This window comes from Cibotium barometz, chromosome 36 (assembly GCF_041138505.1).
Source record: "Cibotium barometz isolate CiBa-2024 chromosome 36, ASM4113850v1, whole genome shotgun sequence".
Taxonomy (NCBI): domain Eukaryota; kingdom Viridiplantae; phylum Streptophyta; class Polypodiopsida; order Cyatheales; family Cibotiaceae; genus Cibotium; species Cibotium barometz.
The window spans coordinates 34,556,940-34,574,846 of NC_141081.1; the positions used below are offsets into that span (position 1 = coordinate 34,556,940).

General features: G+C 40.7%; 1 protein-coding gene across 1 annotated transcript; it reads right to left on the bottom strand.

Annotated features, from left to right (window-relative positions):
- Nucleotides 1-8,386: 8,386 nt before the first annotated feature.
- On the bottom strand, nt 8,387-16,003 carry LOC147617849 (subtilisin-like serine-protease S). The gene is made up of 12 exons (XM_086776109.1): nt 15,479-16,003; nt 15,301-15,395; nt 15,095-15,192; nt 14,643-14,795; nt 14,441-14,552; nt 14,095-14,241; nt 12,819-13,218; nt 10,952-11,046; nt 10,625-10,867; nt 10,357-10,471; nt 9,456-9,654; nt 8,387-9,148 (listed from the first exon to the last, which is right to left on the bottom strand). Exons 1-12 carry the CDS (start codon nt 15,557-15,559, stop codon nt 8,583-8,585), a joined length of 2,304 nt encoding a protein of 767 aa, XP_086632235.1. The 5' UTR covers nt 15,560-16,003; the 3' UTR covers nt 8,387-8,582.
- Between the last annotated feature and the right edge of the window lie 1,904 nt (nt 16,004-17,907).

Consider the following 17,907-nt stretch of genomic DNA (forward strand, 5'->3'; position numbering starts at 1 on the left):
TCTTCCCAAGTATGTGGCATAACTCCTTCCTTGACATATGTCTCCACCATTGATGTGCATAGTCTTCCAAATGCAAGGATGCAAAATGCACTTTGTCCCTTTCACTCTTCGAATAGAGCTGAAAGTATGTATCTAACTTATTCATCCATTCTTCCAACTCATGTGGGGCTGAACCATCACCCTTGAACTTAGAGAGTGAAATCTTGTCCTTTACATCCTTTGACACGGTTGACGATGCATTCTCATGATGGTGCGAGGGCTTGTGCTTTTGCATTTGCACATAAGATCCAAGGAATTGTGGAAAATCCTTGTACTCCCTCTTGAGGAAATTTGGCATTTCCATCCACCTATCATGAGCTTCTCTTTGTCTCTCAATGAATGACATATGTTCCCAATCAAGCTCAACCACATCATCCATATCATACACCTCCTCTTCAAGCACGGAGAACTGATTTGCTTTGGGTTTCAAAGGTACTCTCCTCGGATCCCCAAAATTTGACTCCTCATGTCTGAATGTAGGTGCATGTTGCTTTCCATCCAATTGAGAAGAACCCGCTTGGAATGTAGTAGGCTTCATCTCCTGCATAGAAGGCCTCCTAGCATCCGCCATGAATCCAAAAGTGACATTCTTAGTGGAATGCTCATGTGTTACCTTGGGAGAAACCTCTTGTACCATGGGTAGCTTGTCTTCCCTACGGCCTTCAAAAGCTGTCCCAATTTGCTTGCCTTCATGTAAAGCACCATGACCACTATCATAGGAAGGTTGGCTCATTGGCCGAGCGACCCTCTCTTCCAAAACTTCCATCCTTGTAGCCATAGTGTCAAGCCTACCATTCACTTCCACCCTTGTAGCCATCGTGTCCATATTAGCATTCATTTCCATCAGCATTTGCATGATCGAATCGATGGGTATGGCATGCGAAGATTGTGGGGTGTGCTTATGGGCACTTCCGACATTCAACTCCTCATTCCCTTCTCTTGAAGTATGCCCAAAAGTATCCCCTTCTCTTGAAGTGTGCCCAAGAGTATCCTCAGGAGCATCCAAAATTCCTTGTTCCATCATTGCCTCTTCATCCTCTACCTCGTCGGAAGCCAAAGTGTTGCACCTCGGTCGCCCTTTTGGCTTCGGCCCCATGGAAACCTTCGGTTTCAGAAATTTGGCTCTAAATTGAGGTAGGGATGTCCGATTGAAGTGATCTAAAGCTTGTTGGAGAGCTAATGAAGTGTACTAGACTGCAAAGACCCGTAAGAGATGAGGTGTGCTACTATTCTCTGTTTTAGGGTTTACAGGGTTATAGGCTGAAACGGTATTTTGGATATAACTTGAGCTAGAAATATCCAAATGCAAAACTTTTTATCTCAAATCGAAGCCTTCGATGAGTACTACAAGCCTATGTAATTGGATCTAGATGACCTTCAAACCCCTGTGTGACTGAATTTGGGTTTATTGTTTCTGCAAAAATCCTAAATGCTACCCTAAAGAGATATCAAAATGCGGAGGTTAAGGGCTCATTGGGTAGCTCTAAGGAAGCACTAAGAGCTCATATGGTCCCTTTTAATTCAGTGGTCCAAAAGGGTTGGGACTGAATTAGGGTTTTGTGAATCTGTAGATTCTTGCCAAAGTGACCCTTTTTGTGTCCAATTGATCCTTGTTTGCTCCCAAACCAATTCCGCACCTCATTGGCATCCCAAGGTCTGCAAATTATGCTCCACAAGCTTCAATTGTCCATGTATGACTAAAAATTTTGAGAAAATTTTGACACTCCTTTGTTTTAGGAGCTAAATCTCAATTTTTCTCAAGTAGCAATGCAAAAATCCATAATCCTCTTATCAAATTCCCATCCATTACATAGCATGTGCCTCAACTTGCATCACCAAAAGGCATACAAATTCCTTGCAATTCCAAGCATTCACCATACGTTTCCCATGGCATAATGCAAGATCAATTCCCATAAGATGTCCATATTAAGGCGCCATTGCCATGTACATAAACCAAGAGGATCGTTGGTGTAGTGCGTTGAAGCTTGCCGATCTCCTGGCCAAGCTCTTCTCACCCCCGTACCTAGTTCCAACCAAGGCACGGGTTGAGGCCAAGTCTTCACCTCCATACCTAATCCTCCACCGTACCGCTTTACCAAGGCACTCACGACACGGTGGATTCAAGCCATGCTCCTCCCCCGGGCCTCTCCGGGCCACCAACACCCAAGGTACCCTCACCAACATATCTAGTTTCTGGAAATTGAAGGGAGTGCAAACAATTGTGAGGTGCATATAGCTTGAATATGAAAATGAGATGGATCACTTACAAGGATGTGGCATGACTCATGCCCATTACAATATACTCATAAACCATTATGCATGAACTCATGCTTATCCACATAGCTCCAAATGTCCACCATTCATCCAAAGATCCAACATCAATCAATAAGCACAAGTGAGGTAATACCATATACCAATGACATCATTATCCAATTGGTATCACTCCCAAAAGCATTGCTTATGAGTAATTGGCATCAAATGGCATTCAAGGGCATCAACTTGCATTTGAATGTAGCATTACCAATTGATTCCAATCACACACCAAGCTCTTCCAATGCTCATCAATAGCATCATACCAATGCATAAAAGCATCATGTCCATAGCAAAAGCCTTCTCAATATTACCCAACATCCACTCCATGCATGTGGCTCAATCAATGCATCTAAGCATATGCATTCCTTCATCCATTTATGCATGGATTCATCAAAGAATCTTGCATTTGTCTCACAAATGGCCACATGACATCCAAATAGGTGTGATTAAAGAAGGATGTGAGCAATAAGAGCATGTAATCACTTTCTAATGGATCATGAGTTATGTAGGAATGTTAAAATGCTGTAAATTAGGGTTTCCATTCATGAATAACCCCAATTTGTCCATAGCATGAAGATTAATCACCAATGCTTGAGAAAATAGCCATAGCAACTCACCAATGGTATTCCGAAAGCTTCAATGGTTGGATTGTTGCTTGATAGAGCTTCCAATGGAACCAAATCTTGAAGATTTTTGCAATTTCTGTGGCCTGCTCAAACCTCCTCTTCTCCCTCTCCAATAGCAATGAAGAACTCCCCAAAATCCACAAGAAAGATGCCAAACATCTTAGCTAACAACCACATGGGATGGAATAGCATGTAATGGAGCCTACTCTTGTGAAATATGGCCGTGAGGATGCGTTGAAAAACCGTGCTCAACGCCAAGCTTCATGGTAGAAAAGAGCAAAAATCAACTCCAAGATTAGCCCTCAGTAGCCATAGCATACACTTGTAGCCATTTAGAGTGAGTGGAGATGGACAATGGTGAGCTATGTGAGAGAGATTAGGGTTTGGAGCAAAGGGAGGAAGAAGGAAAGAAATTTTCAAAAATTTTCAAAAAATTGCATGTAAATTGGCACTCTATGTGTTCCTCTCCTCAAGATCAACAAAAGCCCTAGCAAATGGAAGCAAAACGGGGAAAAGATGAGAAGTAATGGCTATGGAAAGCTTGGAAAAGAAGCACAAAAAGATAAACATGATTAACAGAGAGATTAAGAGGTGATTAATTTAAATTTTTCCCTATTTTTGTATCCGGCTCCAAATATTTGATCCAGGGTACCCAAATTAGGTCCAATTGAGCTAAATCTCCATGAAATCACATGAAATGATGCTTGCCCTCCACTAATCTCCAAAGATTAAGTAGAAATTAAGCAAGATTAAGCCAAAACTCCAAGAAATCAAGAGAAAATTCAAAAAATTATCAAGAAAATGACTAATCTCATGCCCAAAACCTTGATAATGGATCAAAATCAAGGCTCTGATACCAAATGAAATGGATCTAGAGTGAAATATTGAATCAAACACATCAAAGCAAGAATCTAGCATCCATTAATCATGAGATTAGTGATCAAATGGCTCATCACATGAATATACAAAAGAGAGAGAAAATCTATAAGTGCATGTAGCAAGAGAAGATGCACAAATAGCCTAAGTGTGTTTAACCTCTCACCAAGAGGATGACCATGGAAGGCCATATCTCCATAGATGGAGCCCAAAGGTACAAGATGACCAAAATTAGTAAAAGTGTCAAAAAGCCCCTACCAATGTACCCCAAGCCCTATTTATAGTCACTTTCTCCTTTTGCCCATGGGCCCCTATGTACATGTGGAAATCAAGCTCTATGGCTCATGACACTATATACAAAGCCAAAAATCATATCCAAAAACGTAATGTAAATGTGGACATCAAGGCATATGACCCCTCATGGATCGAATGGAAAGGAATGTAGTGCAGCCGATGATGAAGCTAACAATACATCCTCTAAGTCGAAAGCAAAGCCAAGGAGTTGTATGGCCCCTAGGGTCAAATGGAAAGGATAATAGACTCCCGTTTGCCGATGATGAAACTAATCATGCAACCACTTGGATCCAAGGGAAATCTAGACCATCCAAATTCCAAAAGAATGGTCCTCCACCCACCTAAATCAAAGGGTAAATATGAAAGACCAACACCAATGATGAGGCTAGCCCTAAATCCTCATGTGTCGAAGGGAAGACCAACAACTAGCTCATCCTCATAGTATTAATGTGAGTCCGGCACTAAACACATCCACACAATGAACTCAAAACCCGTGGCGAGAATGTCAAAATGTCCTAGCACAAAAGGGCCATCATGTAAGCCAAGACTAGGATATGCCACAGGTGCATATGAATGTGGATCCACATAATCAAAAACCAACCACTGCAAATGGAAAATAATGCACCCAAACGTAAATGTCATGGCTCCACAAAACATAGGATCATGTCGATAATCATAGGAACCAAAAGCACATAGCTCGTAGTTGAATCATGTAAAGCCAAATAAGAATCGATACTAGCATAACTCAAAACATCCAAGGCACGACTCTCTATATGCATGTATGCATATGCATGACCTAAACTATGCATAACCTCCTCATGTGCAAATACCTCTATGTGCATAATCCTCCAAGATAAGAACTCAGGCTTATGTCCATAAGTATCCTAAGAACCCACATGTGAAGTATCACTAAACTCCTATGCTATACTAGATATATCACTAGTCGAATGCACACCATCCTCTAAATGCTCCCATAATCAACTAATGCATCCTCATCAACTAATGTATCCGCATGATCTGTAGGAAGGGATATCAATGCTCCATATGCTCGCTACTATCTCTGCTTGGGATGGCCACATGATCCAGCTCACACATCACTATCATCATCATGTACATATGTGGCAATAGAATCATGTGCATGTGTGTCACCTATGATCATATACATGTGTACCACTATGATCATGTGCATGTGTATCATCATGTGCACATGTACCAATATCATCATAAGTGTATACGCGGTACATCATGTGTATGCATGAAATACATCATCATACATATGTGGGTGTGATACATCATCATCATCATCATTTGAATCTATGTCGGTGTAGTCCACAACCTCAAGGACATAATCATAATGGCTTAAGAGTGTAGAACACTCATGTAGGACGCCAAAGAAAGAATCATCCCACGTGAACAATAACCAAACCGTCCGTGTGTGAAGGAAGTCAAGCAATGATACAATAAAATCCCTATTTGCAAACCATCTAGTACAAACATCCACCTCATCAAATAAATGTATCGATTGACTAGGCATCAATCCCTCAAGCTCAAAAAACCACCCAAGGCATTAATAGGATGCCTCATCATAACATGAAGTTGATGAGTAAGGATTTGGAGGCCTAAACCTCCAAGTGCCAAAAGTATGTAAGAATCCGGCAAAAGAAATATGATCCGTTATATGAAATGGTAGCTTGTGCGATAATGAGCATGAAGCCATGAAGATAATGCATGGGCATCCCTCCTAAGATCATGATTTGAAATGATAAAATGGTGATGTTGATGACGATGATGGGGTGGAGAGTGTCGATCAAATGAGGGGTAAAAATAGAAGGAAAAACCCATAACTATGTGTGAACAATCTCCACAAAGTACCCTCAAATATGTGAACACTCCTCAAAACACAAAAAGTGTAAGAATACGCTCACAAAGCACTAAGCATGTGTATAATCCCCAAATAAATCACAATGCCCGTGAATAATGCCAACTAAAATGGCCGCGCTTGTGAATAAGGCTAGATAATGTGTAAACACATGTGATACACCTCGCACATGTGAACAAACCTCAAACAATGTTCAAAAGCGAGCCCAAAACTCAAAAACAAAAAATCATGTGCAAACAAACTCCAATGATCCACACACAAGCTCGACAATGTGCGAAGGTCCCAAAACACTTCCCAAGGGTCCAACACCCATGAAAAAGTCACTAGCATGCGTGAAAGAGTCACTAGCGTGCATGTGAGTAACCACTATGCTCAAAATCTAAAGGAAAACCCAAGGAAAATATAGAAAGGCCAAAGCCTTAGGGTAAGTCCAAGGTGTGGATGGTTGGTGTGAAAAGGTAAAGGAAAACCTTAAAAAATGAGATCCTTCTCTCTATCAAAACAGTGTCTTGTTGTGTGTTTCTTTATTGTCTCCTTTCTCCTTCTTTCTCACACGATGGTAGCCAGTTTGCTAAGGCCTCCAAGCACTCTATGATGCTCCCACAAGCCAACATTGAATGAAAGCCCACAACAAGTCAAGCGATGTGTTGAGCTAAGCCCGAAGGCGATAAAGCTCTCTACACATTTTGTTTTCTTTTATGTTTTGTCATATTTGCATTGTGGCAAATGAACTGAGAGTTGAGCCTCTAAAGAAGGCAATGATGCTTCTTTTCTTTTCTTTTTCCCTTTTTCTTTTTGTTGAAACCGCTTGGTGCGTTGATGATCTACCTAATGGCGTTTGTGTGTCCCTAAGCCCCTTGTGCCTAAGCACATTCCCCTTGTGCACGTGCACAAAATGTACTTCATTACACACCCTCAAACACAATTTGAGCTTTGCAACATATGAATAGCATCACACAAAGTGGAGATTTATAAAAAAAACTTAAGATTCTTTTAGAACATTACTATCACACAAGTGGTTGGGCTCCATGAATTACTGCTTAAACACATACACGTGCATGCGATTGTTGAACCAACATCACCACTGCGGCTTAACTACCAACTAAGCTATGGACTTTGTAGCTAGCATATTGTTAAAGACTTTCTTCTATTGCTGAAGTTATAGCACACTAGTGTCACAAACGTGAGCTCAACAGACAATAGTATTGCAAGGCTAATATGCAACAACATAGAGCTAAGGACTTGATTGAAGCTCATGAGGATGTTAGTGCAAATGTGTTGCTTAATTTTTATAAGGTTATTAGCTGAGAGCACTCTTTGAGATGTTGCTTAGTATGCACACTCTCTCGCTCTCTTATAGTCGAACAAGGGTAACTAATCCTACCCCGAGCTTTCACTAATCTCGTTGATTTTAACCTAAGCACCTAACTTATCTTTGGTACCAAAATTTAGAGAAAAAGAAAGTGATGAGAAACCTAATGCAAAGAGGGAAACTCTAATTGGGAAGAACAAAGAAAATAGACGTGTAAACACTAAAACAAATGAAGCCATTGTGACATCAACACCCTGAATGTCAAGATGAAAATGTACTAGAATGGTTAGAGAGGTAAACTTAAAATAGCCATGTTCAATTGCATACCACTTGGTGGCTCTTAAAGTGCCAGACAGACAATCATACGTCTTAGAACCTCCTTGATTCACTCCATCATCCCATGTGATGGTAACATCAATGCTTACCTCGTTCACACAAAGGCACCTTACACACCTTTTTCTTGGCACACCTTTTTCTTGGAATCCCCTACATTTACACATATTGGATAAACTTTTGAGCATATCTCTCGTCACCATTTTTTGAAATTTGTTTACCGAAAACCCCTCGCCAAAGATGTTTCCTCCAAATTTACAATGGTTGTAAACAATGTACAAGCCATGTAGAAGATAGTGTACAACTATTTCATGCAATCTTTTAAAATTTTTATGCAGAGGTATCTTTAGTCCATTGTGTCAATAAAAAACATTTCTTTCTCAAACCAAGTATGGCAATAGTTTTCTAACATGCAACGATATCTTTACTTTACTGTGGCAATAGAAAACATTTCTTACTCAAGACATTGTGACAAATTATCCCTTCTTTTTTTAATTCAAGAGGCACTAGTGTCAATTCAACTATGAAATGAACTAGTAGTTTAATGGGAAAAAAATAAGAAAGGTCAAAGAAGATAGACTTGGGCTCATATGAAAAGACCAACATTAAACAACATGGTTTTAGTGCTGGATACACTAGAAATATGATGATGTGTACTCAATTCGATTTGATGGGATGCGACACGACACGACGACGCGACGCAAATATTAGTGCTTTGTAATGAAATTTCCTCTTTTTTTTCCCAAAAAATTTAAAAAAAGATAGTGACATAGGTATATGGTCCACTTTGCCAAAAACTTGAAAGGCATGAGCAAGAAGTTGTTGTCTTGGGAGCAACTTCAAGCTCAAGAAAACTTTCACATATGTAGGCCCGGCCCTTAGAGGACCTTTTTGAGGGGAAGAGTGTATTTTATTTATGCTGCACACTAACCGTGTTGAGGACCAACGGAGTCATAACCTTGTGCCTGCCGTCCGTCCATGTCAGAAAGCCGAACACATAGTCGTCCATGGGCTTGTGCACGTTCAATTCCACATAATACGACAGCTTTTGGCCGTAGTTCGTGAACGTAAGCTTCTGCGGCACCACCCTCGCGTCCACTCCAGTAGGCGCTTTCACACTTGCCCTATACACGCTTGAGGCCGGGCCCACGTTGGTGACGGTTCTCTTGACTCTTCGTGTACCGTTCGCAGACAGTGAGGACACTGCAATGGCCGGGTAGTTGAGGTCGGCCGGACTTAATTTTGTTGAACTGGGGCAGTGGGACGTTTTGTCGGCCGTTATCAACTGGAGCGTTGCGGTGTCGTAGCCGCTGCTGCAAAGGAAATCCACAAGATCGTCTGTATTTGAGTCATAGATCAGTCCCGGGTTCTGAGCTCTCCTGGGATGCACTTGCCCGCCTCCAAAATCGAAAGCATTGGCCTTCCTACCGCTGGGCAAGGCGGTGATGGCCTTGTTCACATTATTCTGGCTGGACGCTAAACAACACACACACGCCCATCCACCCACCCACCAATCCAAACCACATTATTAGAACCAACACAACAATCCAAACCTTAGGTTAATGGCTGAGCTTTCCACTATACCACAGCCACGTGGCTTTCTTTCAAATGACTCGTGCATCCAGGGCTTGGTGAACTACTTACTAATCCCCCTTCAAAATGAAATAATCCCACCATGTAAAGAGCACTTCTGAAGACTTGTATGATTGTGTACACTAAGCTAGACTTCATGAGCTATAGCTACATATGGAACTTAAAAAATTTGAAGGCTACTAGTGTGTACCAGTGGTTATCAAGGCTGACTTGATGGCAGCTGGGCTCCAAGAGGGATTCGAGGCCTTCAACAAGAGAGCAATGCCAGCAACGTGGGGGCAAGACATGGAGGTACCGGAGACGATGTTGTAGTCAAGCCCCATCCCCATGCCCATGCCCAAGGGGGACCAAGCAGCCAATATGTTGAGGCCAGGGGCAACAATGTCGGGCTAAGCATCAAAAGGAGACATGAATCAATAATAAAGGAGAAGAGGGTAGTCCATTTTTCCTTGAAATTTAAGCTATTCATTTCACCTAATGGTAGTGTGTGTCAAAGAGAGAGAGAGAGAGTCTTGTTCATTATAGTAGTATGGCACTAACATCCAAGAACATACCCAAATTCACCTTATAAGAAAGTGCAATTTATAACCTCATTGCTTCTTCATTTTCTAACAAGCCTTCCCCTTGGAGGAGCACTAACCATTGAATATTCACTTAGTATCACATCCACAAGACAATAAACTATCAACCCCAGAACTTGGTATCAACCCCAGAACTTGGTATCAATATATGCTCCCCCACACACACCTCCACGCGTGCACACACAAATAAGAGCATACATTCATACAAATGAAGGGTATCGAAGGATCTTATGTTGGGGGGCAGAGTTGGGACCAAGGCTCTCTCTCCAAGGGGCTACATCTTCTGAGGCACCCAAATGTATAATTCTTAAACCACCCATTTTAATTCTCACTAGAAGTAAAGACCCACGTTCAACAGAAAGTTTGAAAAAGACCCAAGTTCAACAGAAAGGTTAACAGAGTACTCCAAAACGTGGTGAACATGTGGCAAAAATGTTACCTTGGAGAATATTAAGACTAATTTTAACTTGACAATGACATATTTTACCTTTAAAGAATGACATATTTTACCTTGAGAATGTCCGGTGTAATGGTGTTGGGACCTCTGGACGAAAAAACCGATACTTGAGGAGCTGGTTTAGTGCCCAGGACGGTAACAGCCGGAGTGATGACAGCTGTCGGTTTCCTGGCAGGAACCATAATACATACTTTAGTCTTTCAAAAACAGGTCCACCGTCCACGCCGCACGGACACTTCCCCGACCGTTGAAGGTTTGCCGGACGGCAGCTCAGAAACGTACCTGCTTGAAAGCTTGCCGGACGGCAGCTCAGAAACGTACCTGGTTGAATTCATGTAGGAGAGGATGGCTTTTCCGCCGCTGTTTCCGATAATGGCCGCCGGAAGCACAAAAGCGACGCCCATGCCGCGGTCCAGCTCGTCAATCAAGATCATCCCCACGCCACCGGCCGCCTGCACCACGCGGCTCTTGGCCAGCTTCGACTCCACCACGTCCTGCGGGTTCCGGCAAACCACCACACGCCCCTTCACCTTGCCCGAATCCAGCGAGCTGTTAAGACAGTAGCTGCCGGAAGACCACCACACGGACGCCTTAGTAATCATTTCAAAACTGCCGGGAATTTCCCTACCCCTCCGTCAGATTTCTTACCTTGATTGCTGTGGAGTGAAGTAGGGAACTCCGGCCTCTCCCGCATACACCAATTCAGCACCTGCCCTCATCTTCTGAACTGCCAAGGACTCACCCTACAGATAATCATGTTTCAGACATGATAATTATTAAACTAAACATTATAGAGGTCCTTCAGTGGTCAATTTAGTACAAATAAACTTTTTTTTAACCAGTGAGAAAAAGGACAACCTTCAAGCTCAACTACTTTTTTATTTTTTAAAAAATCCTTAGTTAATGGGTTTTACAACTAAAATTGCAAAATTTTGAATCTCTAAAATCAAGGCTATCCAAAATTACAACCGGTTTTTGTCAAATTGAGATGTGAAAATTACACTAAATGACGGTTTTTTTTTCTCACATTGGTCTTAAGTGTGCTTTGTGCAAATAAAAATTTGGAATTGCAAATTGGCTTTAGCCCATGTTGACTTCGCCAAATGCATTTATTGCATAATTTTTACTCGCCCCAAAGTTAACTTTTGGCTAAATGCATTTACTGCATAGTTATTACAATTGAAATCTAGCTATCACAATTGAAATCTCTCATTCTCACGAATGCTATGGCCAAGTTTTCTAAGAACAAAAAGCTCGTGGAAAAGCTTATTACTTTACCCTTGTATTATCATATGAAATCTTAAATATCCCTCATTTATGGAGAGTTGACACCTTAACAAGTCCTCGTTTATAAGTACTAATACCCCAAGAGCCATTAATCCTCGTCCAAAGTTCAACATATGTCCATTTTCCAAGAACGAAGTTTACTTGGCCAAGTGTATTTAATGTGCATTTATTGAATGTGAGCTCATTCCCACATTCACCTTGTGGGACAGTGTGGATAAGTTTTCCAAGCAATTTCTAAACCTCCATGGGGGAGTTATATATACCGACATCATGAGACCAGATGAATCGGAACTTACGAGTAATTTTAAAAAGAAAGAAGAGAATCACCAAAAACAAAGTTTTTTAAAAAATAAAATAATTAAAAAAAGCTTAATAGAGACACTCCAAAAAAAAAGTAATATTAACTTGCAAAAATAGACACACGCCCACATACACACACACACACACACACAAATTCTTTATTGAACCACAACAAAAGAATTTCTAACAAACAAGCTAAATAAATTTTTAATGACTAATTAGCAAAACAAACTTTATATGACTAATTAGCAAAACAAACTTTATATGACTATCACTTCTCCGGAGGTGAAGAGCAAACTCAGCCATGATGAAGACTAGCACTTACAACTAGACTAACAAAAACAAATCACTTCCCTATTAAAGCAATGATTAAGCAAGACTAGAAGCAATGATAAATAACAACTAAATGCACTTGGCCAAGTTTATATACCTAGATGAATCCAAGAACATGCACAAATTCACCTTTTAGGAACGTGCATGTTATATATTCATGGTAGTCGACCCACAAGACTATATAACTATCAACTCCATTATGCATAGTATGAACTAGATACTACAACATCCCCACTAACCTCATCAGTGCCCAATAGTGGGTGTAGAACCCTCTATCAAGATATGCTCTCACACGCACTCCACACACACACACACACACACACACACACACACACACACATACACATACACATACACATACACATACACAGGAAAAAGCCTTCATATGGCATCACTGTAGTTCCACTTGCCATGTCTACAAAAAGTGTTCACTTTTGGACTTTTTTCTTTTTGAAGGAAAGCACACAAGTAATATAAGAGGATGTTACCCTTTCAAGTTGTTAAGTGTGCATGAGCAAGGGTGAGAGTGCATATGCATGTTGTGAGTGCATAAAAAATCAAAACAAAGGTTTAAACATAATGTTTTGACTTATACCTTCATACTAAGCTGGTTGCCGAGAATCACATTAGAAGAAAAGTCTCGATCCATGGAAGTCGATCCAACAGTGAGGATCCATGGAGCCACATTCGTGGCACTTGAAGAGGAAGGGCCATTGTTGCCTACAGAGCCAACCACAGTGATGCCCCGTCGAACGGCGTGGAAAGACCCAATGGAGATAGCATCCATAAAGTAGTCATTTTGTGGAGTGTCTGGGCCAAGAGACAAAGAGAGAACATCTACACCATCCTTTATTGCATCATCAAACGCTGCAAGAATATCAGCATCAAAGCAACCCGGGCTCCAACACACCTTGTAAACTGCTATCCTTGCCCTTGGGGCCCCCCCTCTTGCTCTCCCACTTCCCAAGCCTCGAAAATTCATATTCTTAACTAATCTGGCAAATATAATACAAGTCAAGATTTCAATTGCTTGGAATAAACTTACCTCACATCAATAAGATTTTTTTTTTAATGTAAACTCGCAACAACGTCTAAGCAATTTAGCAAAATTTGAAGTGCGAGTGCACGTATACATACATATACATATATGTGTGTGTATACGTGTATGTGCACATATACACACACAAATACATACACGTGTGTGTGTGTGTGTATATATGTATATACGTGTGTGTGTGTGTGTGTGTGTGTGTGTGTGTGTGTGTGTGTTATTTACAAGATGTCTCACGACAATGCTACAGTTGGGTTTGAACTTGAGACCTCTTACTAGGAAATCAAACATCCTTACTAACAAAGTCAAAGCAATTGAAACAAGGAGTGATCCAAACTGATTCTTGAGGCCTCTTGCTAGGAGAGCAAACATCCTTACTAGCAATTGAAACATGGGAGTGATCCAAACTGATTCTATTGGCCAAAGACTAATATGACCTAGGGCCCTTACACATCCGACCGAGACTATCCATAATTGGGTGAAGCGCACATGGATGTGGAAGTGGATTTTCTTTTTTCTTTTTTTTTTTGAGTATGCATCTCTCTCCATGGGTGTGGGACAGGGTACCTAAAATGTAAAGAGAGCGTACACTTTCTGTTATGTAAAGAGAGCCTACAGGGCCCTACACTTTCTAATATGTAAAGAACCTTTTTTTCTTTAGAACAATAGTTGTACATAACAAAACGTGCCCTCGTGATATAAAAAGAGAGTAATTAAAACTCGTTTTATATAAACTAATATTTCAGCCATCAACACATGAAATAGTCAATGCCAGAGAAAGCCCGCCCTAATCAATGTGAAAGCGACTCTAAAGTAATACCTGCCCGCCGCTGTGGAGGCCGTGTGGCTCCCGTGCCCCACTGAGTCCCGTGGAGAGAGAATGTCACTGCCCCCATCTTTGTAAGATAACAACGGCCCTACTTGCCCTTCCATGCCTTTGAGATAAAACTTTGCCCCTATCACCTTCCTGAGATTCAGAAAACCCCACAAAATTAATCACAAGAATAAATAAAAGTGTAGATAAACAATATAATAATTAGCAGGAAAATCACAATTTCACCACCCAACAATCAATTATAGTAGGAGAAGGGGTGCATCAGGTTAAAAGGCTAAATTAATGCTAATGCAGTGAGCTTAATCGATATTTAAATTGATATTTCCCTGACCTGTTGCACTTCGAGACTGTGAAATTTTCTCCTGCGACGCACCCTCCTTTCCATCGTGAAGGGACAGGCGGCATCAAGTGATCGTTGAAGCTCTCGGATTCGGGCCATATGCCTGCCCCATGCAATACTCCAAGAGTGTTGATCAAGCAAAATAAATATGCTAATTAGTTGTTAATGACTCTATTAGCTGTTGATAATGCACCTGTGTCAAGAACCCCCAAAATCACTTTATCATGCCTTGCGCTGTGTGGGATCCCGCCCACCTCTGTCAGCGGTAAGCCAAGAAACTCCCATGAATGCGTGGTGTGCAGCTGCCTCAGCTCGCTCTTGAAAACTTTAGCAACATCTGCCCTTCCTGCACACAACAATTTAAACACATATTAATTTTTAGCTCAGCACAGTGCCTTAGATTACAAGGCATTATTTTCTTTGTTCTTTTTCTTTTTTTCCAAATAAAAAAGCAGCTTGTATTAAGAAATTAGAAAACGTTACATCAGATAGAGAGCTTTCGCAAGCAAAATGTTATTGGTGTGATAAGCATAATCAATTGTGTTAATCTCTGTCTTTTTTTTCGCTGTTCTCTTGCTATTAAATGTAGCCGAGTACAGTAACTTAATCTTTACTAATTATTTCCATTACATTTTATTTGCTTGCCTGCTAATGTGGCAGCCTGCTCTGGTGACAGCTTAGCTGAAAATCCTCGAAACCCGTGCTTGTAACTGTAAATCATCGATTCTTTGGCCGCATCCACGCTGCATTAACACATAGATGTGTGAAGCTAACACAGTAGGCTTGGACTACTTAGTAGTAGAAAGATTCGATTAATCTCAAACCCTTTAAAGAGAGGGAGATTAGCACACCTTCCATCGTGAACAGTAGCAAGGACCTCATGGTTATGAGAAGAAGTAATCTCCGGCTCACTGTGGATGGTGCTCCCTAGGTACACTATATAGACCTGCACACAGTGCTACTATTTAACCAAAAAGCTCACATAAACACCTCAGGACGATGGCAATGATTAAAACCAAATAAGCTCACTTGCTTGCTTGAGCTTGAAGCTCCCAAAACGAAGCAGATGAAGCCCAAGAAGGCTATGGCAAAGCCAAAGGAAGCCCCCATAGAAGCTTAATGATAGCGGTAAAGGTGGCTAGGCACTTAGCATGAGAAGGAAATGTGATGGTAGAAAAGCTCACAAGGGGGTGAGGATTCAACAAACGCTAGTGGAGTAATATATGACTACAGAGGGACTGCTCATTGAAGCTGCTTTCTTAAGAAAGCCTGTTCCCTGACCTGCTGCCTGAGGCGGCAAGAGCAAAATTGAGGTTTCCCACCGACAAAGGCATAGGTGGGAGTGTGCGGGGCCGCGGGGGTGAGGCTGAGGGGGGGGGGGGGGGGGGGGACAGGTCACAGAGCTCTGAGCTCTGGTCCGAGCATTGATTGCCCTAGAAACTAATGGGCAAAATCAGGAGCAACAACAGTGAACACTTCGGTACACATTTAACCTGTCACCCCTGGATCATCTTTGACTAACTATCCACAAGAAAGCCCCCCTCCCCCCCATGTGAATTGTCCAGTTTGTCCCAAATTAAAAAAGACCTCCTCCTCCTAGCCACCGCCCCAACTTATTTGTGGAAATTTGAAAACCTCATCCTCATAGAGGTGCGGTACTCATTTTTTTTTTTGGGTGGGGAGGGTAAAAACATCCCATTTCTTAACCTTCAAAACTCAAAATTTGGAGGTATTTTTAAAATTCTGAATGTCCAATAAATATACCTAGGTTTTTTCCTAACACTTTCTTTGAACTTTAGGGGCTTAAGTAACTCAAGGAAACTTGTTTAGAGACTTAAATTTCATAAAGTCATAAAACTTTCTGTGAAAATAGGGTGGGCGAGGAAATGGACGGGCACACTTCCCCTCCACGAGATTGGGCTGGGGAAATTTCCTCCAAAATTAGGATTCCCTTCCCTTTTCAATGGGTTTCGTGCTTCCACAAGAAGTGTGTAAACCCCTCTAGTATCTAAAACTTTTTAAATGATATAGGCCTTATTGTAAAGGGCCCTAATATCACATTAAAACCTCATGAGCATTGAAAGAACAACATAAATGGCTATCATTGTCTAGTAATATACTTTTTGCATATTCAATCAAGGTCACTCGTAGGTTTTTTCACAAACTATGTAGATCTAGACTTCATCTCAGATACCTTGCATAAGAGCCAAACATTCTCACGTGTTTTTTTACATCTTGCTTTCCAAATAATTGAACCGACCAAACTTGTTGTGAGCCACTTATTATCTTCTTTGCTTTACAAATTCACATGTCATGGTTTGGAAAACTATTAAAAAACCATACATTATATATAGGATCTCATACTTTATATAAAGGATCTCATGTGGTCTAAAGAAAGAAACTTCACTTCTAATGACCATCTATAAGAAAGAAACTTCACTAGCCTCCTTTACTTCTATAAGTCTAATGACCATCATTACACATAAGACTTTGAAAAAGCATTCTATAAGCTACATCGTGTGTCAGAGTAAAAACAAATGAAGAAATGAGATTACAACTTAGGCAAGAGAGCCATGATTATCACATTCTATATTCTAAATGCTTTTATACAAACATATCTTCTTTGTAAGTTGTGTGATACATTAGTTAAGAGTTTTACTTGTAATGACATTGCAACTTAATCAAGAGGACTTCACATTCTATATTATAAATGCTTTGATACAGACATATCTTTTTGGTAAGTCGTGTGTAATACATTAGTAATAATCACTAGACCTTGAGGCTTGAGCTATACATTGTGTGTTCTAGAACATTCTCTATTCAATTTCCCTCAAGGCCTCGTGAGATGCAACTGCTTCCACACACTAGGTTTAGTGCACAACTTCATGAACACATATTATCTACTCAAGTTGATTCTAGGAATATGAATTCAGTTCTAAGAAATGGGTGTATATATGCCCAAATTCTCACATGCACCCATATATACACATGCATGCTAACTTTTATGGATATGTGCATGTACATAGTGTGTCCTAGAAAAGAATCACCTCTGATTATTTAAATGCAATGATTCCTTAGTCTCACTTTAACTACATTATATCAACCACTTGGATTGCCCATTGAGTGACACCACTTAGTTACTCCATGTTACAAAGTTATGAATTCCACTTTCTACTCCATATTGCTCTCTTGCCCCCTTCACCCTTTGTGCAATACGTGTAAGATCTACCATTGCATTATTTGTTAGACACTTATCTTCTTATCTAAATAGCATCACAACTCTTCCTTCAAAAGCACAATCCATGACTAGGTTCTTTCCTTTAAATTCAAGGCACTCAATATAAAGCATTTTCCTTAAGTGGGGCCTAATGATAGTGATGCTATAATAAAATTTCTATTTTTACTTTATTCCATTATCATGTCGTATTGTTTTACATAAACCTGATTAGTTGCTTAGC